The sequence below is a fragment of the Monodon monoceros genome, unplaced genomic scaffold, assembly GCF_005190385.1.
Source record: "Monodon monoceros isolate NGI ecotype Baffin Bay Population unplaced genomic scaffold, NGI_Narwhal_1 Super_Scaffold_13, whole genome shotgun sequence".
Taxonomy (NCBI): domain Eukaryota; kingdom Metazoa; phylum Chordata; class Mammalia; order Artiodactyla; family Monodontidae; genus Monodon; species Monodon monoceros.
Window position 1 is genome coordinate 54,839,799 of NW_021703769.1, and position 27,859 is coordinate 54,867,657.

General features: G+C 42.6%; 1 protein-coding gene across 10 annotated transcripts in view; it reads left to right on the forward strand.

The window, feature by feature from the left end:
• The window catches only part of RBFOX1 (RNA binding fox-1 homolog 1), a 1,498,136-nt gene extending 1,472,051 nt beyond the window's left edge, over positions 1-26,085 (forward strand). For 3 of the 10 annotated variants that reach the window (XM_029222042.1, XM_029222050.1, XM_029222041.1), the window contains 2 exons: positions 21,745-21,820; positions 23,355-26,081. In XM_029222042.1, coding sequence (XP_029077875.1) covers positions 21,745-21,820; positions 23,355-23,477 — 199 coding nt within the window. In that variant the 3' untranslated portion in view covers positions 23,478-26,081. Of the gene's footprint in view, positions 1-8,045; positions 8,099-21,744; positions 21,821-22,188; positions 22,475-23,354 lie in introns of those variants that run through there. The other 7 variants (XM_029222049.1, XM_029222046.1, XM_029222048.1 and 4 more) reach the window with 7 other exon arrangements.
• The last annotated feature ends 1,774 nt before the right edge of the window (positions 26,086-27,859 follow it).

The window sequence follows — 27,859 nt, forward strand, 5'->3', positions numbered from 1 at the left end:
CCTTTAAAAAAGCACGTACAACCTGATTATAAAAATTTTAATTTGTCAATCATATCTCAAAACTGGGGAAAAATACGTTGGGCCAAAAAATATTGAAGGAAGAAGCAACTGGGAACCATGAGATCAAACAGCCTGTCCTTCTGTTCATCTTTCTCCTGGATTATTGCTTCTCTTTTCTGTCCAAGGAGGAAGGAGCTCAGGCTGTCAGGGATGCATCAGCTTCTTAGGAAGAACAACCAGTTCTCCCAGTGTAAACCCAGCCCCCAAATCAACATGGCTTTAGATTTAAAGAGTTAAAAAAACTCAAACTAAATCTGCCGATGCTGCCCTTTTCCCATTGTGCTTGGTGAGAAGTCCAATACTGTGGTGGAGGTGGGTTATTGGAACTCCAGGGAACTTTCTACCATCAGCTCACTTCATTTTGCACATAACTCCTAAGTGGACCCAGACCTTCTCAGCATGGCCTCTCCACCCTCCAGAGCCTCAGCCTGGATACCTGCTGCTCTTCCCAAGCCTCCAGAAACTCGGGGACCCCCTCAGCCATATGAGGGCTGCTTCCCCTAGAGAACACGTATGCTGTTCAGAGAACTTGCCAGACCCGTTTCCACCCTGTGATAGGCACTCATTCACATGAGAAGCTCCTTCTGCCCAACCAAAGCTGAGGTGGGATTTTGCCTTCCTTGGAGGCTCCAGCCCACCTGTAAAATGACCTATAACCTCGAAAGGCTCTTAACTATCTCCCACTTGCCCTAAAACCCCAGAAGCCCAGGACTTAACAACACAAACACCAGGCCTCTTTGTGGGGAGAGAGAAGCCTGTATTTTTCATGAGTCCACGCAGCCAGAAAAATACATGATGTTTTCCCCCCAAATAAAGTGCTTTCCCATTCATGTTCTCATTGATCTGCACAAAACAAACAAAAATCTAAGAGGGGTAGGTGCTATTTTCATTCCCATTTTCCAGATGAGGAAGCTGAGGCCCAGAAAGGTGAAATGATTTTTCTATTGGAACACAGCTTGTATGTGACCAGGCCCAGCTTCCAGACTCACAGTTCTCTTTCACTTTAGCCGAGAAAGTGGTACAGTGGGAACCGGGGAGATTATTAAATGTTGGAGATACTAAAATTACAGAAGTGGACTCTCCCCAGGTCTCCAGGAAATGGAGATGCTCTTGCATTTGAATCTCTAAAACTCAGAGATTTTGGATGGAATATTCACACTGGGGACAGATTCACAGTACTTAACTCCTTTTGCACTTAAACATTTTTATGTGTGCAGTGTTAGCAGTAGGAACTGGGGCTCAATAACATAGTTTTGAATGGGTGTTAATGCAGTCCCCTTTTAAAATAAAAAAATACCAGGATAGACCCTTTCAGAGGAGTCTATAGTCAATCTTTTTATTCGCTTGCTTGTTTGTTTCTTTATACCTCACCTCAATTCTACAATTGGCCATGGCCTCTTGAAGTACATATGATAGAATACTAAATATATATATAATATATATATATATATACACACACACACACACACACACAGAAACACACACACACACACATATATATATATATATATATATATATATATAAAGATTACAACAGGGCAGGGAAAAATATGAATCTGAATGGGATTTGTACAATTCTAGAGTTTTAGAACTGAGTCAGGGTGACAGAGGTAAAATACTGATCACAAGCAAATCGGTCTCCCTTTCAAGGTGATAAAACTGAAATATAATCAGATTATGAGCTTCGAGATAGCCAAGCCCAGTATAGATATTCCTCAGTGATTTACATGCCATGAGCATGGCATCAAATCCCTTAAGCTTAGCTGGGTGCCCGGCACGTTGTAAGCCCTCATTAACCATCTGAGAAGTGAATGAACAACACCAGTAAACAATTTAGCAAAGGCACCAAATGGAATTTTAATAGGAGCACCTTTTTTCTGCATGTTATATTTAACTGTTCAGGAAATACTCAAGGCTGGATTCCCCGTGATGGAGATCAACACTAGTGCAATTTAATTAAAAAAAAAACAAACAAAAAAAAACCCAGAAGACACAACTCTTATTTCCTGCGAAGTCAGGGCACATATGTTCAGAGAATATTTGCACAGTGAGAAATTAGTTCTCAATGCTGGCAGACACGTTAGAATCACCTGAGCGGCTTTTCAGGCATACCTGTGCCTGGGTACCACTCTCAAAGATTCTGTTCTTTAATGATCGGGCCTGGTAATTGGTATGTTATATTTTTTAAAATGGCCTGGTGATTGGTATTTTATATTTTAAAAAATCTTAGCCGATTGTAATGGGCAGTCAGGTTTGAGAACCTCTGTCTTATATCTAATAGATGCCCCGGAGACTACAGATAGAATTAAATTGACTTTGTCCCACTGCCATCTTGGGGCTGCCGTCTGCCCGACCAGAAGACCCACTTCTCAGGCTGTAGGGGTTTTTTAGTAGATAGCCTTGGAGGGTTTTATTCACATAGTGTGTGTGTGTGTGTGTGTGTGTGTGTGTGTGTGTGTGTTCGATTGAATATTCCTAGCATTGGATACAAAAGGAAACTTGCTATGAATGGCACCAACCCTGAGTTTTGTGTAACAATAGTGACAAAAAAGAATTGAGGCCAAAGAATGATAAATGACCAGAATCTTTAACAGTAGAACTTAAAGCCAGTATTATTTGATGGGAGAACCTCCTGTCTGGCCTTTCCCTCCACCCCAACCTATGCCAGAATTTTCTCTGTATCTTGTTGATACCTAGCTTCCCACACCCCTTCCAGCAACACTGGCTGGCTGTTATTTTCATTTGACTCTTAGGATTCAGCTGTGGGTGATTTTTAGAAGAAAATTAAATTGCCAAGAGATGAGATTTCACGGAAGGTGAAAAGTAGGATAATAAGGATAACATGGCAAGTCACAGGACTCATGTAAATGTACCACCAGCTGAGTCAGATCCACAGTCTGGGTGGTCAGTCTATGGAAATCATCGTAAAACATCAGGAAGTCTGGTAATATATTAAAAAGAGAGAAAGACCATGTTAGAAAATTCCTCCGCAGAGAAGCCACACCCATTACTGACTCAATACCCTCTGTTGTGAGCATCCCTGAGCAGAATCTTAGAGGGTGAATGAGAGTTGGGGTCTTGGAATCTAAAAGAACAAAACAAATGAATATATATAAGAAAACAGAAACAGACTCACAGATATAGAGAATAAGTGAGGAGAAGAAAGGGAGAGGGGGGAGATAAGGGTATGGGATGAAGAGATACAAACTACTATGTGTAAAATAAATGAGCAACAAGGATATAAAGTACAGGGGAATGTAGTCATTATTTTATAATAACTTTAAATGGAGTCTACTCTATAAAAATATTGAATCACTATGTTGTACACCTGAAACTAATAAATATTATAAATCAATATTGTAAATACTTTAGTTAAAAAATAAATATTGTAAATTTTTATTTACAATATTTATTTAGTGTAAACAAACTTATTTAAAAATAACTATTGTAAATACTTTAGTTAAAAATAATAAAATATTTTTATTATGATTTTTATACTTAAGCAAAAAAAAAAAAAATTAGAGTCTTGAGCCAATCCAACAATGTCCAGATTTCACTTAACATCTTGTTCACATTACATAACCTTCTGTGTCTCCATTTCCTCGTTTTTGAACGTGGGGATAATAAGAGAGATTGTAAGGAAAATTGAATGATACATATGCACAGCACTTGGCAACCGCCTGTCATGGATAAGCGCCCCATCAACTTTAGGTGTGGCTCTTTGGTGTCAACACTCCAAAGAGTCAAGATGAACATAGCCTTCTCTCTTGTGCTCGGTAATTTACTATTTCCTTATTTTTCTTAAATTAGCAATCCTCTCTTCTCCCACAAAGCCTCCGTATATCTAAGAGTCTTCCTGGGAAAGGTGGGCTTTGAAATGAAAACGAGAATGAACTTGCAGGAGATCTCTCAGCATGATTTCTCAGATTTCTCCATGGTAAAAAAAAAATGCCTAAAACCACAATTCCCTCCCTGGAGGTATGAGTGGGGTCCAGATGATCAGACCTCTCTCCTGGAAATTCTGATGCAGGTGGTCAGGGTTGAAACCCAGGCATCTATATTTTTAACAAACATTGTAGATAATTGTCTTCAGGGAAGTTTGAGAAGTTCTGGAGTAGAGGGAGAGGTCAAAAATAGAGAGGAATTCTAGGTGAAAAAAATGGTAGAGAATTAGATGCAGACTCACTAGGAAAAAATGGGAAGACCCTGCCTAGATCAACTTGAGTATATCCATTGGAGACAGTGAAAGAAGATGAACAGAGGAGGAAGCAAAAACAGAGAGGGTGATATTATGGCCACTTTCACCAGCTTCTGCAGAAATGAGGTTTAAAGCCCATTCTTTTAGAAGGTCTTCAGAAACTAGAAGTAACCGTTCCTGGGCATCCTCAGTAACCACACAGCTGGTTGTCTTAGAGGCCAGCATGGTGGGTGGCAAAATGGAAGCTGCAAAAGAAGCAAAACCTGCAAGAGATCTGGTGATCCAGCCCCCTTTCCACTCTGCATTTGTACCATCCCCAAGTGCTTCCCGGCTGTGGCTGATATAAGATGCACCTGCCGAGCATTTTCTAAGCTACCTCTTTCCAGATCCAGTCCCGGAACAATTATGCCAGGACCCCCAGGAGTAGGGCTCGGCTTTATTGCTTTTAACTTCTCCCTGTGAATCTAGGGGCAGCCAAGGGGAGAACCATTCAGCTAGACAAGCGCTTCTCAGCCTTGGCTGCAAAATACAATCACCTGGAGGTCTTTAGAAACTACAGATGCCTGAGACCCACTTACAGAGCTGCCCATTTAACCGGTCACTAGGAATTTTAGAAGCACACCAGCTGTTTACCCTGTCCAGCCAAGGTTGAGAATGACTCGGCCAGACCTAATCATCAACAGCCACTGCACAAACCAGTTTGCTGAAAATAAGGTCCAACTGCATTTGAAGTTTACGTCCTCAGGCCTGGGTTGACAGTGAAGAGCAGACCAGGATTAGCAAAAGGGGACAGGCCCCGTGCCAGGCTCCTTTGCCCTCTTGAGAGGTGACCCCCCCCCCCCACCGTCCAGAGCACACCTGGGTTGCTCTGATCATTAAGTTTTCCTGACAGTTTGGGAACAGCAGACTTCTCTGCTAGGTCTTTAATCTCTTTGATCATACCTCTCTCTGGTCATTTGGGGTAAATAATTTCACCGAGAGGGTCATATCATTTTATGGGCAGACTAAAAGACATGGTTTATCTTCAATTTCAAGTGGAGAGAAACAGAATTGTATATAAAAGTGTCCTAACGGAGGAGACATAGACACCACAATGAAACCTGCCCCTTATTCTACCCAAATTCTTCTGTTGGCCTGACATGTGGGATGTCTCTTACCAGGCTATATTTGCCAGGCATTTCCTATTAATTGTACTTATAATCAATTGATGAAAGAGTAGTTCAGAGGGAGGGGTGATCACACAGGCTTACTCCATGGAATTAATGAGCTTCATAGGAATGCACTTTTCTAAGACGTTAGGGTAACCTTCCTTGGATGTAGTGGGACTGCTTGTGTGGATTAAAAAAAAGTACAGAATTGGTACGTCCAGTGGATTACTACTTTTTTACAAATATGTTTATACTCCTTTTTTGGCACTGCTGCAGAGCCCATGGCATATTCTTTAAAATGTTGGTGATAACTCTCTAAACTTTGATGTAGACGATTTGATAGTTGGAGGCAGTCTCAGCCAACTCTTTTGAAGACAGTAAGTCATCAACGGGAGTGATCCCCTTTGTTTAGAAATTTGCCCAGTAATCAAAGACACTGAAAAAAGTCCAAATATATAGATTTCAAAAACAAAAAAGAAGAAGGAAATGGAGAAAGTGTAGCATTTTTTTAAAGAGTAAGTATATCATGTCAAAAATAAGAGTGATATGAAGAACAGCCATCATAGTTTCTAAAAATCTGGTACAATTAAAGAAAAGGGCCTCATTGCTTTATAATCATACTTGCAGGCTGCATTTTTACAAGTTTTCCCTCTTCATCCAATCACTGTTTTTTTTGTTGTTGTTTGTTTTGTGTTTTTTTTTTCGGTACGCGGGCCTCTCACTGTTGTGGTCTCTCCCGTTGCGGAGCACAGGCTCCAGACGCGCAGGCTCAGCGACCATGGCTCACGGGCCCAGCCGCTTCGCGGCATGTGGGATCTTCCCGGACCGGGTCACGAACCCGTGTCCCCTGCATCAGCAAGCGGACTCTCAACCACTGTGCCACCAGGGAAGCCCAATCACTGTTTTTTAATCTGTGTTGGTTGCCTTGCATGGCTTTCCCAGAGTCTAGCACGCTGGATAGTTTCTTAGGGAAAATGCAGAAGAGAGACTCAAGGGAGAAGTGCGTTTAGGGTTAGCGAGTATGGATGGGATAGGGCCACCTCACGAATGAGGCCCCCCTCGTAGATAAGAGAATGGCTCTTCCAAAGAGCTTGCCCCTTAGATAAACCAGATCACCGTTCTTGGTTACAGTACGTTCTTCTTTTGATCGTGCTAGAAACAGAGGTCCTTCCAAAGTACTTGTTTGGTCCACCGGACAATATCATACATGTAATTTGAGCTGTGTCTTAGAGTCAGTCCTAGGTGAGCAGGTCAAAACAGATACTCAACCCAAACAGCTTCATTTTCAGGGATACTAGTTTTACTTCTCAAACCTTGAAAAGTTGATGCCAGATAACGATGGGGCCCAAAAAGTTCGTAAAAGAGCAAAAAGATAGCCAACATCCAACAACACTAACTTTCATTGTTTTAAGAGAGGTGATAAATGAACTTAGTTATGACTTTTGTTATGTGGACGAGAAACATAAAAAATGCTATCCTCAGACCATGCATAATTTTGTTGAGATTTCATTGGTGTGGCAATGATGAGAGTCTTCAGCTGAATGTTAAATTCTAGTGAATTTTCAAATGGTAGCTCTATTTGTATTCCAGGGTGTACCTCTTACAATAGTAAAACTTTCTTAAGATGTTTTAAGGGATGCTCAATCACTAGATACTTTTAGAAACGTTGGAACAAGACCAATCAAACCAAAAGGCAAAAATGCATTTATCTGGGTTCCAGATGATTCCTATGCACAGTAAAATCTAACAAATGAGAATTAGAAGCCTCAATACTCCTGCTTCTGCGGCATTTAAGAGCCTAGCCAATCTCATTGGGACATTTTTGTAATCTGCCTGACGCAGACGTTCTTATTTCTAGAGAAACAGACAGTACCCCTGAATTAGAACATTACATTGTGGAAATGGCACAGTTGGAAACATCTTAAGAGAGTTTTATCATCTTTCTGGATTTACTAAATCAGAGTGAAACAGCATTTTCCATTTCTATTTTCTTTTTAATACCGCATCGTTAAAAATAATTTGGCAAGACAGGGTTTATTTCAATTGATGAGTTCTCTTACCTTCTTTATGTAGCAAGCCTCATTTGGTGAGGAAATTATTATCCATAACATGACACCATTTAACATACTCTTCTGAAATGACAGTATTGCTTTTTCTTTCATTTAAAAAAATTTTTTGGATATTATACTATAATAATAGAGTTTGGGATTTTATGATTTTCCTAGCTAGTTGCAGTATACTCTTTTTCTAATAGATAGTCTAATTTTGTTTCTTTTTTTTTTTTTTAGTGTAGCCTCCTTTGAGCATTAGAAATCCATAGAAGCTCAGTTTGAAATGCCCTAGCCTTAGAAACATACCCTGGCATGATGACATTTTAGTAACACATAATTAATATTTCAATGCAACAGCTTATACATGGTCCATGTTCTGACATCATCATGATTTTGTTGAAGGGTTCCCCGCATGCCTGTTTCATGATCTTCCTAAACTCTCTAGGTCCAAGAGAGAGCAGCACATTTCCTTGCAACATCCAAACGCAGCACCCTTCCCTCCCCCTCATCTGAATACATCGAACCAATTGGCAGAGAGAGCATTTCCCCCTGAGCGAGCAGTATTGTGAATTTTATCTTCTCTTCCAGAAATCAGTTCGTCTTCGTTGCAGCAGATGAAATTTCTTGTAACACCTCTGCAGGTAACAAACATTGCTACTTCTTGATGCATCCATCCAAGTCCCAGTATCCTTTTTTTTTTTTTTTTTTTTCCCTTCACATGCTGCAGTCGGTCACACTAGAAAGTTTAGTTTAAAAAAAAAAAAAAAGAAAGAAAGTCATATCTTTGGAGTATAGCTGGAGCTTTTCGGCTCTGCTGTCTAAAAAGACAGTAGGCATTTTGCTAACTTGGATATTTTAATTCCAGTTTTAATAATACATCATCCAGAAAAGTAACACTATATTGAATGAAGCCGCAATAAAATCTTATGGTATAATCGTATGGTGAAATACTAAATGGGAGATTTAGGGACACAGTCATGGGACTTCTATGTTTTTGGACGTATTATGTCTGGGTTCACACAGATTTCTATGTGATTATTTGGGATCTTTATGGAATGACTGGTATATATTATAGGCCCTCAAAGAACGAATCTGTAAAGCTGGAGGCATTGGGGAATATAATTATCTCTGTCTTATAAGAAGGGGATCTCTATTCCATTAGTTAAAGATCCTCTAGTTCTTTCTTTTAAAACATACTACAAGTAGCAGGACATGAGAGAGACAGAGTCTTCTGATTTTGAAATCAGGGCATTGGCCAATGGAAATTGCACAGTTGCATGATGTGTCCATCAAAATAACGCCTGTCTTTTTGCTTTGATGTGGTTCAGAACAGTTATGTTTGGACTTCCATTAGCATGGAATTACTTGATTAAATGTCAAGATAGGTGAGTGCCTTAACAACACATTTTTTTTTTTTTTTTTTTTTTTTGCTTTGAAGCCTAAACTCTGACCAAAACAATGACTAGGAGATCTTACCAATGTGTTGCTTTTAGTCTACAAGGGAGGATATGACAGCTCATTCTCATGTCATTGAGTGTGCCATGACCTTCAAAAACATACATTAAACGGAGCCTGACACATAGACATTCATCTGTTAACCAAGCACATGTGATCAATGGCGCGCAGTGAACAAAGGCGTGTTTGCTAACGCTTCACCCCCTGCTTACAGTCTTTGGAGAAAAAGAGAAAGATCAGGGAAGCCTGGAGAGCTAGGAACACATCCCCAGCCCTCTCTGTTCTGTTTCACTGATGGTCGGACTCAATATTTTTAATGGGTTACAGTCTTCCCCTGGGAGTGCCTGAGGTTATGCGTGTTCATATTTTAAAGCGCCAGCTTACTCCTTTCTTGAAAACTCGGCCGTTTTCCCTCCAGCCTTTAGCCTTACATATCTCTGTTTCTCCTTGTGAGAGGTGGTGCATTCACTAATGCCTAACAGTAGAAGATGGGGGGTTGCTTTGCTGGGGGTGGCAGGGGAACCTTCCTGGGATACGCGACATTTAACGTTTGAAGAACCTATAGAGAACGAAGCATGCAACGAAAGGGGAAATCAGGGTGGGGAAGAAGGTTGGTTGAAAATGTTAATGAACATCCTGTGTGGCTATACTGGTGGTCCAGAGCCTCTGTCTTCCCTGTTAATCTGTATGCATGTTCCAGTGTGTCTTAGGTCCTATTTTGACATCATAGATCAAACATTGCGAAGTTACCACCTAAGAGGTAGATATTGATTTTGCCCCGTGACTTAACAAACCCTGCCTTGTAATAAGCAAGTGGTCCACACACAATATTTCGAAAAGAGGCTGCAGACAATGAAAGTTTGCCTGAGTCGAGAGAGTGTTTTCATCTACCTTGTCTAATTTAGGATGGCTGCTCCGTAAATTCTTAATGAATTGCTATTGATCAAATTTCAAATTGAGAGAGATATCCCTGTTGCTTTGATGGCCATATTAATAATATGTTGTATGCTTCATAAGGTTCAATTTGAACTCTGAATTTCGAATCAAGCATGAAAAAGGAGACACCCATATCAATCAAATGTGAATTATCTCCCAGCCAGACCACCCTCCTCATAGAATGAAAATGAAAAGTCAGAACTGCGCAGTCAACAAAGGTTGTGACTCATGGTTTCAATGAAGTCTTTCTTATTTCCTACATACTGGAAAAAACCCAGGGCACCCACACCCTAAACAGCCCAGCTGTCTGGAGCTCTCCCCTCCGTATATACAACACTTCTTAGGGTGGGTTTAATTGCACCCTGGTGTCTCCTGGATTTCAGTATTTGACCCAGGAAGGCAACTTATCTCTATTGAAATGAGAAAAAGAGATCAACAAGATGCTTAAAGTCTGTTTGGAGGGCTTGATGGATTTGATACCTGAAATTCTTATAAAGAAGCGTTATTCTTATACAGCTGTCTATGAGGGCAGAGATGGCCGGACAGTTTTGTCTGTGGCTTGGGGCAGAGGAGGTGAGATGCAAATCATAAGATAGGAGCAATGGAAGCCCTGAAGAATTTTTCTTTCAGTTCCCAAAGGAAAAGTGATTATTTTTACTTGGGTCTTTTGTAGATGCCAACACGTCGATTCTGCTTTGCTGGTCACATAGAGGAAACGTGTCTCACTAGCATGTGTGGTTTATGAGACTGTATCTACAAGGGAATGTGTTTTCGTTGTCAGTGGCTCCAACTGCAATATTGGTGGTTTCATTCTGATTTTCGTTCCTGAAAGACGTGTTTATGTGGCTGTCTCATTCACCTTGAACACACCAAAGGCTTCTCATTCTGTAACATCAAGAAACTTTGATGAGTTGGATTCTGCAGGAGATGGTGAAAAGGGCAAGATGATTTTCCCTTCTCTTCGACCTGAGGTCTCCCTGCTGCTGTGATTCACTGGAGCTTTTCCTGGACTGGCTAGGGATTGTAGTTGGAGTAGGATGTGGGTCTTGTACAAGAATGGAGGTTGAAAAGCACATGACTTATTTTGATAGAACAGCTGGAAATTCATTTCAGTTAATTCATATGTTTTGGGCCATCACCGTGCATCAGCAACTATTCTAGGCTTTCGAGACATAGCATTAAATAAGTTAAGAGAAGCCCTTCCTTCAGAGAGCCTCCATCCTAGTGCAGACCAGACCCCAAACGTACATGAGCATATAATATAATTGCATGTAAAGTTATACAATAGCTATAATGAATCAAAAAGCAAGGGTGGGGGTAGAAAGTAAGTTGCGATGCTACTTTCATATTCATTGATCAGAGGTGGCCTCTCTGAGAGGGTGCCACTTGAGCCGGGACACGAATCAAGCCAGGGTGTGAGCCAGGTGAGTAATTGTGGAATTGAAAGCATTTCAGGCTGAAGCAGCAGCAAGTGCAAATGCCCTGTGGTTGAGGTATGCTTAAGGTGTGCAGGCACAGTGTGCCCAGAGCATGTGAGTAAAAGGGAGGATTTTAGAGATAATACCAGGAAGATAGCCAGGGGTCCAAACAAATTAGAACTTGGAGGCTACAGAAACCATTTGAGATTTTAAGTGTGGTAGGAAGGCGTTGGAGGTTCGGCTGTGGTTTGACTTACTTTTTTTAATGATGAGTTGGACTGCTTTGTGGATTTCAATATGGCAAGAGCAGAAGAAAGGGAGTCCCTTGGGGCAGCCCAGGGAGGTGTTACAATGGCCTGGGTTAGGACAATGGCTGTAGAAGAGCTGAGAAGTGGTTCCTTGGCTGTATTTTGACAAGAGAACAAACAGGATATGCTGGCAGATTAGAAACTCGCGAGGACCAGTTTGTGTTAAATGCCCACACGGTCCCTCCTGCCCCCAGGGTGTATTGGTCATTTCCCTGGAGAGCTAAGGCTTTTTGTTAGCAGGGAAAGCAAGCCTTTCATCCCTGCAGTAACTGTCCCTCATATGGGCTTTACTGAATTCCCCAGGGCGTAGTCATAACTTGCCATCATTTATTGAGCAAATTCTGTGTACTTACAAGTATGATAAATTATATACAGTATATACATATATACACATGCATTTATGTATATATGTATGTATGTATATATACATGCATATATAATTTATTACAGTTGCTCAGTGAGGTAGAGGTTACTACCATCCTTGCTTTGCAAATTAAAAAAGAACAAAACGCTCAGGCCCAGAGGGGTTTGGTAACTTGGCCATGGTCACACAGGAGTCTATCTGGTCCCACTGCTTTTTCCCTGAGACCACACTGCCCCCAATTACTCCTTTCATCTTGACCTTGGAACATTGACCTTTGCCTCCAGATGGAATTCTCCTGCATTCTTCGGCTGTGCTATCTTGCTCCTAGAAAACTAGTTATTTGTGAGTTGGGGATGGGCATCGTTGTTAAAATCTGGAGGGACCCCAAGGGAACTAAACGATTCTCTAAACAGTTGTTCCAGTAGGAGTTTGTTTGACTTGGCCCGTCTCCTTCATGCAGCTCGTGTGTGCTGAGCACTTGACATGCTGGGCGTGGGTCTGGGGGCAGAACAGAGTGGTGAAGGGAGAATTCTGCATATCCAGGGAGACAGAGGGTCACACAAGCCAAGGGTGTTCTAGTGCTATTCTCCAAAATTCCCTCCTTTGCTGAAAATCAGTGGTGAAAAATCAACAGATAACCCATGCCCTGAAAACTACCAGACACTTTGACTTCATTGTTCTGGCTGCCAGCTGCCCCTGGCCCAAGGGAGCGTGTGCGCATTTGTGTGTCTCTGGGGGGCAGGTGAGGCTGGGTCTCGGTCCAGCAGCCAGTCTCGCCCCTCCACCATGGCAGGTACCATCGTGGCGATGGGAAGCCAGCCTGCGGAGAGACTCCCAGTCCCTTATGAGTACTGGATACAGAAGCCTGGGCCATAAAAACACATCTGCAAATGCTGTTGAAACCAGTCCCCGTGACATGGGTTGCTATACGCTTTTATTAGAGGCATTGTTTGGCAAGTTCAGGGGCACAGTGGGGGGGGGGGGTCACCAGCCCCCTCCATCTCTTTATCCCCCCCAACCTGCACACGCACACACTTGCACACCCATGCAGTCGTACTAAGACTTCAGATAATATTTAGAAGAAATTTCCAAATTGGCCATTCCTCTAATTGATCCTTCAGCAAATTTCATCTAATCGTCTCCCTTCCATTTCAGTGATTTGATTATTCAGCAGAGTTGTCATGCAGCAAATCGATTGGTAGTTAATTGGTCTGTTTCCAATAAAATGTGATGTGTGTTCTAATAGGGGAAGCACAGAGTGATAAGGGAACATATAGGCAAAGGAACTTAGTAAAAATAATCATAGCATTTATTGAGCTCTTACTGTGTACTAGGCATAGTTCAAAGCTTGTTGCATGCAATAATTATACCTTCTAAAAATGAAATGTCTTTATCAGTTTACTTATGAACATTAAAGATATCCAGAGAGCTCTGAATTAGCCTGAGTAAGGGAGGGCTAATCAGGGCAGAATTTAAAAAAAATATAGAATAGTGGTTATCCCACGTCAGAGTGGGTGGCGACCACCTGCAGAATTTATTACAAATGCATAAGCGACAAGGTCCCACTGTGTAGCACAGAGAACAATATTCAATATCCTATGATAAACCATAATGTGAAAGAATATAAAAAAAGAATGTATAAATATATATATGTATATATATAGGTAACTGAATCACTTTGCTGTACAGCAGAAATTAATACAACATTGTAAATCAACTATACTTCAATAAAAAATATTGAAACTGAAAAAAGAAACCAAATGCAGAATCCACTCCAGCCTCCCCTCTGCCTGCCCCAGAAATTCTGATTCCTAGGTCTGGAGAGGGAGCCTGACAATCTGCATTCTTACGAGTTCCCCCCCAGGCCATTCTAATAGAGAAGGCCTCAGCTCACACTCTAGGAAACGTTGAGCTGATCAATCAGGAATCTTCTGTCTTTCAGTGGGTGGAGAGCATTCAGTAGGTTTTTCTGGAGTCCTCCTCTGCAACATGGTGGCTGATTACCATGTGGCCATGGAGCCCTTGGAATGTGGCTGGTCCAGATACACACTAGATTTCCAAAACCTAGTACGAACACGATGTAAGGTATTTCACTCATCATCTTTATGTTGATGACACGTTAAATGTGTTTTAAAAACATTAAAATGTTTTTAATCTGTCGGGTCAAATTAAAATATAAAAAATTAATGGCACCTGTTTTCTTTTTACTTTTTTTTTTTTTAATGTGGCTACTATGAAACTTACAATGTCCTCTGTGGCTCGCATTTGTGGCTCTTTTTTTTTTTTAACATCTTTATTGGGGTATAATTGCTTTACAATGGTGTGTTAGTTTCTGCTGTATAACAAAGTGAATCAGCTATACATATACGTATGTTCCCATATCTCTTCCCTCTTGCGCCTCCCTCCCTCCCACCCTCCCTATCCCACCCCTCCAGGTGGTCACAGCATTTGTGGCTCTTGTTATATTTCTATGGAGAGTAACGTTCGAGAGCCGTGTTTTCATTCATTTTGCTCAAATGAATATTGAAAGAGTGTGTGTGCCCCAAGAACTGGTCTCTTAGAGACCACCTGGAATTAAAATATTGTGACGGGTAGCCTGGACATTGGTAGTGTGTCTTGACTTTATGTCTTAATTTTGCCTCTGACTGTGTGTGTGTCTCTGTGTCTGTGTGTGTGTGTGTGTGTGTGTGCGCGCGTGCGTGCTCTAGAAGGACATCCCTGGGGTACAGGGCCCAGAGTCTATCTCCTTCTCATCCTGTTCGTTAACCTCTTAAAATCTTTGATCTGCTTACATGGGACGTGGAGGGTGCTGGTACACAGGGCTTCAGAAGGACCACTCAGTTCAGGGGTAGTTCTGACACATGTATCCCAGGGGCTTTACTGGAGGGACCTCACATAGAATAGAGAGAGGGCAGGAGCTGCAATCCTCTCAATAATCTTAACAACATCAATAACTGATGCTTGTTTGGGTTGTCAGTAACCGGTGACCCTCAACCCTCATTTCAGCCTCACTACAGCCTTATACAGCCAGTCTGCACCATCATTATCTCCATTCATGGACGGAGAAACTGGCTCAGAGAGGAGAGAAACATTCTGAGGTTACAGCAGGGGAAGTGCACAAGCAGAATTTGATTCTAGGAATTCTGACCCTGAGGAATTCTTACCTTCTGTGCAGCCTTGCTTCTCTGCAAGTGTACTGAAGATCTCACGGGGGGATACAAACACAGAATGTTCATTGTGGTCCCCCGGGGATTAAACTGCATCTGGGGTGTCATGTTGATTTCAAGACATGATGGGAGATTTTGGTAGAGCTGTAGTCGGGACACATAGAAGGTGAAACAGACTTTCTAAAAGGAGGGTGGCCTTGGCCTTGGCCTTGGCATTAAAGAGAGTGTGGCCATGCGTCTTTTGTTGGAGGAGACATTCTGGAGTGGAGGGACTGTGTAACCAAAAGCAGGACTTACTGTGTCTTCTCGACTCCCAGACAGAGGCTGGTACTCAGCTCCGATGAATTCAGAATAAGGGTTCTTACCTCAAACCTGTGCTGTTTGCGTTCGTAAAAGGAAGAGGTTGTGAATTGTATTGAGAAGGCATAGCAAGGATGGTGCCATCTGAGTTTTCATGGATATGATCTGCTTCTCATAGCTTCTGCAGCTTTTGGATGTATATGCCTACTTACATCCACACAGTTCAGATGCGGGACAGGCATCCGTGTACAGCAGCAAACTCTGCGGCTTCCCATCTAGGAGCCAAAGAGCCCAGAAGAGGCTTTCCCTCCTGCTTCTGAGGAAAAGAATCATGAGACTGAAAAAGGTGATTTACGAAGATAATCATTTCAAATCCAAGCTAAGGAGGCAAGCAGCAGGAGAGTCGGGGTGGGATAACTCCCTGTGCTTCCTCTTGGAGCATTTCTTCTATTTCTACCCTGTCTTCCTTAGAGATTTTGAGTTATGGGACTGTTACCATCCCTCTGACTAATATATCTTGGGAAGCTTTTCGACTAAAGCCTGGTCACCCCCATGGTCTACAGTTATAGAAGCCATTGCCTAGATTAGACTCAGAGAAAGCTACTGTAGTGATAGAGGAATATTCCTTAGTGAGTGCCTTCACTAAGAGTAAATGAGCCGCTGAGGTCATGACCACAGGAGAAGAAAGGGGAGCATTTCCTAGCTGAACCATCACTCTCCAAATAGCGGACTGTGAGAACCATAGGGCCATGGTGTGGGACCCTGTTTGTACACTGTGTGGGAGGCGTGTGACTTGAATGAGTGAAATTCCCAAACACCTTCCAGACTCTATCTTAGATATTATTAGGAGGGTAGTGTAGCCCCAGTGGCATTGCAGACACTGGGGACGTGCATTCTGATCCCTAGTGAGGTATCCTGTTTTGAATGCATACTCTGTAGCATTTCCCCTTGTGGTGGGGACTCAAACCTTTGCACCTTCGTGCTGCATTGAGGCTGTCTAGGAGACCTACACCACACTGGGAACCTCATCTGAGGACTGAGCCCATTTTATTCATCTTTCTGCCTCACAGGGATTCCCTCCAGCTATCTGTGGGACAGGAGGCATGGGGAGGTGATGCTAAAGTAAGAATAAAAGGTCCCAGGAGCATAAAGACTCTGAATTAAAATATATAGAGTGAACTCTGTGGAGTGAAGCTAATTACAGTGTTCTTCCCATGTCCCTATAAGAAAATCACTTGATTGTTAAAACCCTGGGGTAGGGTACCAACGTGGCCCTATCATATTTCTTTCACATCCAGCTAGTTGCAGCCGGATTTAGAAGATGTTAATAATAAGTAGTATTTACATTTCTCAGTAGAGTTGACAAAGCACTTTAACAAACACGGGCTCATGTTTCCCATTCAACAGGCAGCTTACTTATTCATTTGACTCCAGCATAACCTCAAGTTCAAATATAGCAATTGCAACTACATCTGTAACTCATAAATGAGATAGATCTTGACTCCAAAAGCATCTGTGACTTGACTGCTAGAGCTACACGTGATTCTATTGGAATAGGATCTTTCGGTTGCCTCTGCAGACCAAAAGTCTGGGCAGGAGTGAAAGGTTAGCTTGTGAAATTCTGTATAAGAACCCTTGTATCATAATCTCCACTATCTGTAGATGGCTTTAAAATGTATCTGGTTTCCTTTCATGCACTTTATCTGTGAATTAGGCAGAGCTCAGACAGAACAAAACCATTTTACGTAAAAACAAGGAAAATGAGGCTCAGAGAGATTTCCCCGCGTCATTGAGCAAGGACATTGCAAAGGCAGAACTTGAACCTGGATCTTGTGGCCCTAGGCCTTTGTCCTCCGCAGGGCAGGCTGGCCTCCTGGTTTTAACTTGTCGCTAAGGTCAGAGAAACATGAGTGTTCACGATGGCCGCAAGCTGCGGTGAACGAGCCAGCAGAGCAGTTCTCTTTTATTCCTTTGTTCTTTCCCTTTGATGAACTTTATGGCAACTTGGCCTCTGTTTTGTGAACTCTCAGGGGTGATGTGAAATGACACACTGTGTATTTTGAGTCTTAAGAAACTTTTCTTCTGAGCGTCTTGAAGGGTTTTGAGTGTCTCTGGGAACAGCTGACCTAGAATCTTCAGAAAGCATAGCTGCAAGAATCTTTGCTACTGACAGAATCACTAGGATGGATACAGGGCTCTTCCCGGGCCTCTCTTCTTTCTTTACTCCTCCCTCTTGCTGCCTTCACTCAACATGTGGCATTGGCTTGGTCCCTTGTTCACCTGCCCCGTGGCCAATGCTGTGCTGGACACTGGGGAGAAAAGGGGGAACAAAGTAGACTCGGCTCCAGCCCCCGAGGGACTGGCATTCCAGAGGGGGACAGGTACATCATCAGGTAGAGAAGGAAACAAAATGAATGGAGATTTGCTCCATCAGGTGAAGAATGGGGATGGGGTTGGAAAGCATGTTTGTTTCAGAAAGAGCGATCAGGGAGGCAGGCAGCACTGGGGAGCTGACATTTGAGCTGAGACATAAAGGAAGAAAGGACGCAGTTCAGATAGAAGATGAGCACGGGCCAAGGTCCTAAGGAGAGAGTGAATTTGCACGCGTCCCAGGAGTATTGATGAGGCCAGAGTGTCTGGAGCACAGTGAGTGAGGGGTAGAGGGGAGTAAGATGGGATTGAGAGCGGGCCAGGAGCAGCTCATGAAAGTTTGGATTTTATTCTAGGATCGATGGACAGCCATTGAAGGATTTTAAGCAAAGGAATTAGATATGATTAGATTTATATAGATTTATATTAGATAGATGGAAAGATAGATAGATATAGATGATAGCTAGACAGATAGATAGATAGGGACAGACAGATAGATAGACAGACAGATAGGTTTAGGTATAACTGGCTGGTGGATTGAAGAAGCAAGAGTAGGACCAAGGAGACAAGATTCAAGCCTGTTTTTGATTTGGTTCTGATGAAATACCCATGGCTTATGTCAGGGTGATGGTAGCGTGAGTGGAGTGAAGTGGACATGTTTCATCTGTAATTTCTGATGGATGGGATGTGAGGCCACAGACAGCATCATGACCCGATTGCACTATTGTCCCCTTTGGCCAGGGATGGGTGGTGTGGAGGGTGACCACAGGCGCGGGTTAGTCATAACATGGCGGTCTTACGACATTACCCATCTTTCCCATTGAGGTCCCTGGGAATTGCCACTCTTCCTTTGGGCTGTGCTGAGCCAGCTCTGAGGATAGGAGGTCGCTGACGTGCCTGGCATACCTGCTGTAAGAGTAGAGCTCAAGTCCACATCTTCCCTAATAACCTTGTGTCTAAATGGTAGTGTCACACAAGGGCGTGTTTAGAGATTAGCATTTGAAAAGAAGCCTCCTTGCTTTCAGTTTGAGCTGACATGGTCCCTTTTCCTCTGTGGAAATGAAATTTATTAATCATAATAAAACCATCGGATTCTGAAGGTAGAGGTCACCCTGAGGAGAAAAAAGAGCTCGCTCATTTGCAAGGACTAGTTCGGTGCTGCTGTATTTTTCTTCTGCCTGGGAAGGGAACACTGCCAAACTGTTACCTTGGGTTTTCCACAGGGGTTGAAACTTGGCCCAGGGTTATAGATAGATAAGAACTGACCATTAAAGTATGCGAGAGGAGAAGTGGGGCTGCGTTTTCAGGGAATACATTCAGACTGCCAATCTGTTGTCTCCCCAAAAGAGGACGCTTTGCCACAGTAAAACCGGTCCCCAAATTAAAAAACGAATCATCATTGCTCTGAGTTTGCATTTTCCCACTTGTTTTGAAGGAACACCATGCTGTGGCTTCACGTAGTAAATGTCCAAGCATTTTTAGTTTGCCTTTGCTGTTTACGGCCTGTTCCTACAACCAGCTTTGCCAGATGAAAGTACATAAAAAATAATCCTATTAACAGTTTTTTTCTCCAGACCCATGACAGACTTTATTTTCTCATGAAATGAAAATCAACACCAAAGTTATCCATCGTGTTCTTTTCCCCCTATTAGTATCTACTTCTAATAATGGGTAGAGAGGCCCGGGTTTCATGAGTGACCTCCACGAATAAAAGAGTTTTTTCAAAAACGTCATCATTCTTCTTGTTTTAACACACCCTGTCTTGGACGTACATCTGTTTTCTTTTTCTCCCAGACAGGGAGAATCTTTGATGAAAGGCCATTTTCGATGAGTCAAAGGCATGAGGGGTGTCCCGAGGAATGAAAAGCAAGAGGGGGTTGACAATTTGTTAGTTTCGCTGAGAGAGTCATCTCAGAAAAGAAACATCTATTCATGTCACTACTTTTTTGTTTTGTTTTTGCGGTATGCGGGCCTCTCACTGTTGTGGCCTCTCCCGCTGCGGAGCACAGGCTCCGGACGCGCAGGCTCAGTGGCCATGGCTCACGGGCCCAGCCGCTCCGTGGCATGTGGGATCTTCCCGGACCGGGGCATGAACCCGTGTCCCCTGCATCGGCAGGCGGACTCTCAACCACTGCGCCACCAGGAAAGCCCCATGTCACTATTTTTGAGGATCAGGACAAAGACTCATGTAGATTATCTGAGCTCAGGGACCTTTGAAACAAGCAAAAGGAGGGCTTGGGAGTAAGACATGTCCAGTGAGAACTTGGTATAGTCATATATTTTTTTCCATCTGGAGTCTAACTCAGCCTGAGAGTTAGAAGATTCTTCCCCCAGCTTCTTCCCACCTTCTCAGGCTCCATGGTGTGAGATCCATCCAGTACATTCTTATCCATCAACTATGAGAAAGAAGATTGGAAGACAGGTGGGGGAAGATAGGGAAGGAAAAGAATAAGGTCCATGCAAATCAGACTCCAGGGTTGATAGCACAGGCAAACGATTTCTTCCTGCCTTGTTCCTTCATTCTTTAAAGGAAAGTTCAAGACTTGACAGCTGTGGATAATCCACATCTACCCCGTTTAGTGGCTGGTGTACCCCTCCCCGCTGTGAATGTTGGTCACTGATGGCACCCAGTTGCCTCTTTGGCAGAGAAAGAGTCACTTCAACTAGGAAGTTATTCTCTGCCCTTCTGGGAAGCCCACAGCTAATGCTTAATGTACATGAACATTAAAAAACCAACCCACTTGCCTCCAGATGGGATCAGCTCTGGGGTGCAACTCTCAGGATCAGGTAGAAGCTAAACTCCGGCTCAGACCACATATGTCCTTGCTTCTCTGTTTTCCCTTTCTCCGACCTGCTTGCCACTCTCTCCTCTTGAAAGCACCCCCTCAACAAACCAGGTACGGAAGAATCTCCATTTCGGGCTCTGCTTCCAGGGACCCTCACCTAACCTAGCCTGCATCTCAGCTTTGATCGTTAGCAAAACAGCAATGTTCAAACTCTCTCCAAGAAGATCTCTGGCAGGCCATTCAACGAAGGGTACCTGGAACCATGGAAAAGGTGTGATAGTTGCCCTGAGAGATTCAAGGATCAGCTCTGACTGTCTAGCTCTGTGACCTTGAGCAAGTGACTCGACTTCTCTGAACCCTAATTTCTGATTTGTTGCACTGTTCAGTTCCAGACACTTTGTAGCTATCCAATGCATTAGGCTTCCATCCCTTCTACATTTTTATTCTAAAAACCTGTGCTGGGAGTCAGGGAAGTGGAGGGAGGAGGATGGGAGAGAGAGAGAGAGAGGAAAATAAAAAACTCAGATAAGGAAATGGCATCAAGAAATATATTATTTGAAACATGTCCCTTGCCAGAACCTGGCTGTAGATGATGAGATAGAAGTTCTGGGGTGAGAGAACCAAAATCAAATCAGGCTGTAATTCTTGAGTGGTGGGGCGGCGGTCCCACGGATCCTTTAAGGATGCATCTATTTGAATCCATTTGTTCTTTCCCATTCTAAGATGTTGGACCCTAAGTGTACAGACTGGGTTGCTTCACTCGTTTTGATCCACCCTGTCTCGCTTGATTGGTGACAGCTATATTAGGAGAAGAGGACAGTTTCTCTTGATTATAGCTTGTCCTTTGTGGTTACTGGCTTTCTTAAAACCACTCTTTCAAATTGTTTCCTCTGCCTCCCTCCGTCTTCGAGGTACCTACCTGAGCAGTGTAGCGAGGGGTGTGCGAGAGAGAGGAAACGCACACACACACACCCCTTTATCACCAGCGGTGTTAAATGGACAAAGGAATGTGTTGTATAAGATGGACTTTTCTCATGTTACAGGGCTGATTGGAATATGTTTCTTATTTCTCAAGATGAATAGGGCCCCTCCACACTGTCTTGGTATTTTGTGTTTTATGGTTGTTATTATTACTTCATAATTGCATATTATGGATTAATCTTCACCTCTGTCTTCCTTTCAGTTACGGACGAGTTTATGCTACCGACCCCTACCACCACACACTTGCTCCAGCCCCCACCTACGGCGTTGGTGCCATGGTGAGTACCAATTCCTCCTCTTCCTCACTTCTTCCTGCCGCCCATCCCTCCCCACAGCTGGGACCTTAGGATGGGTTGACGGTTGACGTCCTCTCACTTTCCCTTAATTGAATTTGTCTCCTGCTAACAGCAGCTAAAATGCCACATTAATCCTCCCGGTAAACTTGATAAATGTCTTAATTTCTTGGCAATGTAGTGCATGTAAGTTATTATATTTCTCATTTCGCAAGTCTCACCTAGCCGAGCACTTACCTTAATGGAATAATTAGTCATTTTGATAATTAAATCCATCACTAACAGAATGCAGTGTCAATGCAGAACTTTTTTTTTCTTTTTTTTTCTCCCTCCCTTGCTGCTCATTCACATAGCCCCAAGGTTCCAGCCCCAGCACAGACTTCAGAGGAGCTAAGCTGCACACTTCCAGGCCTCTGCTGTCAGGCAGCTGAGAATCTGACTGCCTCTCCTCCCCTATTACAATTCATGTTTAAAGTCATAGTCGCCCAGGAAAGAAAATAGAGAGAAGGGCACACTTTGTGTGTGTGCCTAGTACATAAGGAATTAGAAGGAATCAGTTTGGGGGTTGTCTTTTGTTTTTGGGGGGGGGGTCTGGGTTTTTGTTTTGGGAGGGGCGGGGGGAGGGCAACACTGGGAGGTGGGGGGGTGAATTTGCCTGTACTTGTTCAAACTTCTATGCACTAAAACGTACAGTAAGACGTGCCCATCACGTGAGAGCGTATGCAATCATTACAAAGCTTTTGGCATGCAGTTTTCTGCTTGGGATCGAGAATATCAGTCCTTCTCCTAAAACTAAATCCCCATAGGCATTCATTTGAATCGCCAAAACTTTTCGCAAAAGGAAATAGTTAAGTGCCACCTCCAAGCCATCTAACGCCATGGCCAGACAGTTGCCTGGAGCTTGGTCGTAGAAATTCCGCCATGATTTGGAAACCTATTATTTTGCACAAGTTTAGTGACATCAAGTAATTCATCTGCACAACTCCTCTCTCAAGAGCAACTTCCATACAGATGGTTCAGCCAAGTCAAGTGAGAAGCTGATTTACATTTTCATCCTGATTTTGCATTCAATCAGCTCCGCTTCAACACCCAGTCCACTTGGGGAATGTGTTGGAAAGGAGCGTTGAATGACTACATTCAGTAAGTCATCTGCATTCGACTTCTCGAGTGTAGATAGAGCTTTTCCCGACGGAACATAGTATTATTAATGAATCAAACAAGCAAGCCAACACAATGAGAGTCCCAGTCGTTCAGTGGTCCATTTGTACCCGAGTCCCTTTAGCTCACAGGGCTGGCCGACGGAATTTGGTTTCACAGGGATTTTTCGTTAAAAGGAGCTATTGGGGGAGGTCAGGATTGGCCCTATCTTCAGTTCTCTAAGAGTGACCTGGGATGGGTAGGGGGTGCCTCCATCTTGGTTGTTTCTGAGTGTCTGTTTTTCACATTAGTCTCTTTTGATGATCCATGTGTTACAAAAGGAAAATGTAAAAAACACACCCCTTAAATTGCTTTGTTTCAGAATGCTTTTGCACCCTTGACTGATGCCAAGACTAGGAGCCATGCTGATGATGTGGGTCTCGTTCTTTCTTCATTGCAGGCTAGTATATACCGAGGGGGATACAACCGTTTTGCTCCATACTAAATGACAAAACCATAAAAACCTTCCAATGTGGGGAGAAAGGGAGCTTTCCGAGGCCTGGGTATTGCAATACATGCAGTAGTGCATCATTTTAGCATCTAAAAAAAAAATAAAAAGAGGAAAAAAAGTACATTTTTTATCTTATACCTCAGATATTTTGTTCTGTGTATTTTAATATTGTGGGTCTTTCATTTCCTGAAGGTTCCGTAGTTTGGTTGCTGGCTGTAGGAGTTTTTGTGGTTGATCTAGGGAGATGCTAGCTATGACTAAGAGCTGGTGTAGGGCCATGTCCAGAGCGCTCTCTCATGTAAATGAATTATATATGCTGAATATCAAGCTACTGGGGCTATCAGCTGTTTGGGAAGCGTGTAAGTGACTACAGGAGTCATGTTCTTCTGCATCTGCGTTATTTTATTTTATGAAAGGGGAAGGGTGGGCGGCACCGAGGGGGTTGGGACTGGGGTTTGGCTGAAAGAAAAAAAAAAAAATAGTAACTGATGAATCTAAACGACCCACACTGCACCAACAACCATATAGCAACGGTTCTAAGTCACTCGTTGTCAGTTCAAGCCAAAGGTTATGTTGTTAAGGGGATGCCTCTAATAACACTTGTGCATCCGAGCTGAATGCAGCTGTGCAAACCCACCCTTTAAACCATTCCACCCGGCGGTATTCAGCTTCTTAACCAGCCGCTAGTTATTTAGGCAAAAGACTGGTAGTTAGGCCATCCACAAGCATTCTTTTTATATTTCTTCCAGTATAATAAATTATTGATATCATTGCTGACTTTTATATTATGGGAGGGAAAAAAAATAACATTAATAAAAAGGTGATAAAAAGCACTGTTTCTATTTTTTTCTTTTTTTCCAAAAAAAAGAAAGTAATAAAAACTTAAATTCTTTGTACCAGTGAAAAAAAATGTATAAAATTTACATCTGTGCAGTGGCATTGTTAAGTTCTAGAAACAGTCATATGAAGCTTTAGTTTTAGCCTCGTAGAACAACTGTTACAGACAGACGTATAATTTTTATGGAATTACATGATAATCATATTCGGATTTATAGAAGCATTTTACAAGTATTGCAGTCATTGGGTAGAGATAATCATGGTACTTTCATCCGCTTGGTACTTTTTGAAACATGACCGTGTCGTGTAAGCAACCTGCAATTTTTCAGTCCGTGAGAGCCCGCCCTCCCATTTCTCCTGGTCCCCAAGGATTCTCTCAAATCAGTATCTTTAGTTTGTTTCTTTTTTTGTCTCCAAGGCCCAGGACACTTGTCAGAAGGAAGCAAAAAAGTAGGTCCACCCTCAACATCCCCCAAAGAACAAAGTCCCCCCACCTCTGAAGCAGGGCCCGAATGACACAGCCGAAAAATTGCAGTTTGTCTGTATACTTCTTCTGTTTGAAGTCTTTCCATGTTGTCCTGTTTACAAAGTTAATCTAAGTTGGGTGTCACAGACCTTCCTGTTTTTGTATTTAAATAAAAAAAAAAAATCCTGCAGCAAGTCGTCCCCAGTAGTTTTGCTGCCATAGGTAAAATTTCCATGTGTGCGGTGCAGGCCATATGGCATGCACTTTAGTAAAGCTATCAATTCACCGCTGTGAACCTGCCAAACTGCTGTAACAACTCTGCTTTAAGACAAAAACCAAACAAAACTTAAAAAAAAAAAAGTGTTTGTGATCCAGCTTTTCTCTTGTCATCCTATGTGCATGCAGTAAGATCGGTTGGATATTAAATAAAGTTTCACGAGATTTGAAAACTGAGTTTCTGTAGCTTCGCTATCTAAGACAGATCACCGTGATCTTGCAAGAAGAGAGAAACGGGGGAAAAAAACTGCTTAGCGGCCAAAAGTAGAAAAAAATGTTCTTTTCACCAGATTGATTTGGTGGGGGCGGGGGCGCGTGAGGGTGTTTTAGAGCATCCCTGAGGCATTCTCGTCCCCCTCCCTGGAAGATGGTGTCATGACAGTGGGTGCCTGGTTGATGTTTTTAAGGGAAACGATGTACTAAAATGCTAACGCATCCGACCCCAAAGGGGAACAAGGTAGAAGGAACAGAGGGCTCGGGAGAATCAAGTGATGTCTCCCATTTGCCTCAGATTTCAAAATCCAGAATTTGCATTGTATTTGGAATCACAAACATAGAATTCTTACTGTGTTGGTTCAAGTAAAATTAATTTGCAGTTTTGATTTTCATCGATGAGCTGTACTTTCCCCCATGATTGTATGTAGTTTTAATAAAATCATTTAGAGCCGCCTGGGTGCCAACTGATGTTACAGAATCTTTTGTCAGGCACTCCTCCAAGAGGCCAATAAGTCATTTTAAACTGTATGTCAGAGATGTAAACAGACATTTTGGATTTTTTTAAACGGTATTTATTTGGAATGTTTTCATTTATCTAAATAACTATTGCTATTATGAATTATGGAAAAAAGATTACTATCATGTGTGGCATATAGTGACTTAACACACACCTCACGCAATCTGCAAACCCAGAAAATGTGTATATCTGTCTTTAGAAATTAGTGTTTATATCACTTACAGTGGTTTGTGAATAAAGAAAACTGGTTTGTAATATCAAAAAATAAAAGCTTAGTCTGAAAAGGTCCACATGAGTTGTGTTCTGAGTCCTTTGGCTTCTGTGTGTTTCCTGGGGGAGTGGAGTCATCACGCCCACACAGGGCTGCCCTTGTGCCCACCAGGGGCCATGGGTTGGGGCCGCCCAGGTGAGCAGTGGGCTGTCCTGGTTGCCACAGGCTGCCTGGCTCAGAGGGCTCCCCTTCCTCATGTATCTTACCAAAGAAGTTGGTGGAACCAACCACAGATGTTTAAGAAAGACACAGAACTAAGCTTAGCTCTTTCCTGGCATGGCAATATCAGTCTTTCTTTGGTTTAAAACAAAACAACAACAACAACAACTGTACATTACATTTCAAATGAAACATCTACTAACATCTGTTAAGTTATTAGTACAACTTTTAGTTACTAGTACAACAGTTTTAGGGAGACTTGTAGGAAGAAGATGAAAAAATAATAAGTGGTAGAGCTTACATTTACTGAGGGCTTACTAAGACCAAGAATCTTGTGTTCCTCATTTCATTTAATTATTTGAATGCTCCCACCAGGGTTGGATTATCTACCCCATTTAGTTATCTTAATAATATCTTAATCCTATCTTATTTACTTAATACTGCTATCAAGTTGTTAAGACACAAAGATTTTTAAAATACCGGCTCTGGAAGCAGGTGTTCTGAGTTTGAATCCTGATTCGGTCCCTTGCCAGCTGCAGTCAAGGGCAGGTTAAACCAAAGCTCTGTGCCTCGGTCTCTTCATCCGTAATTCAGGATGAGAAGACCACCTACCCTTTAATACTGAGATGTGGAATAAAAGCATATATGGGAAGGGCTTACAGTGGGACTTCATAAATTGTAAGCTCATTGTTTACAGGTGAGGACACTGAGACCAAAGAGGTTAATTTATCTGAACCACACAGCAAGCCAGTGGCAGGTCCAACATTCCACAATGGGTCCCTGTTCTCCTGGCCCAATGGGAAATTTCAGCAATTTTAGAAGTCTTGCTCTACGAGCCAAAGGCTGATTTTTTTTTTCCCCACAACGCAGTTGTCTTCAGAGCATTCATTATACCATTTCAAGTATATTCAGTGGTCCCTTCTCTGTAAACTCCTTATACATGGGACTGTACAAGTTAAGTCAACTTCCATTGCTCTATGTCCATTGATCTTTGAAGACAGTGTTACCCTGATTGTATAAATGAAGACGATAAGGAAGGGTCCTACGATCCGCCTAAAGTCACGTCTAGTGACTGTTGGCCGGGAAGCTTGCGTCTTCTTCCAAAAATTCTCTCTCATTATTGATGGTGGTGGTGGTGATGGTGAACTTGGGCATCTAATACTCCCCTTACGAAATATGTGAGACTGTATTAATTTCAAAAAAAATAAGTCCCTAGCTTTATCCTGGCACATGGTGAGGAGATGATGGCCATCTCCTAAAACGCTGGCTTACAGCTGAGTCCCTGCCCCATCCAAATAGGAGGATATAAATAGAGGTGAATCTCCCAAATCAGGTTCTTCTCTAAAACGGAGATAAGCACATATATTTCACGTCAAGTTGTAAAGAAAATAAAAAATGGATGGCAGAGGTGAAACGGTTTCTTACAAGACTCGATCAGTGGACGCCAGTGCTTGACGCCCACCCATCTCCTCCACCTGGATTGTGGGCAGAGGTGAGCTAACGGGCCAGGGGAAGGTCATGAGGTGATGCCCACTAGGTGCGATGCACAGGCTTTGTGTATAAACAGAGGCTGGTACTTATTTGTTTTGTGGACAATGCCTGGGAGGTAGTCGGAGCCTCATCTCATCTGTAAC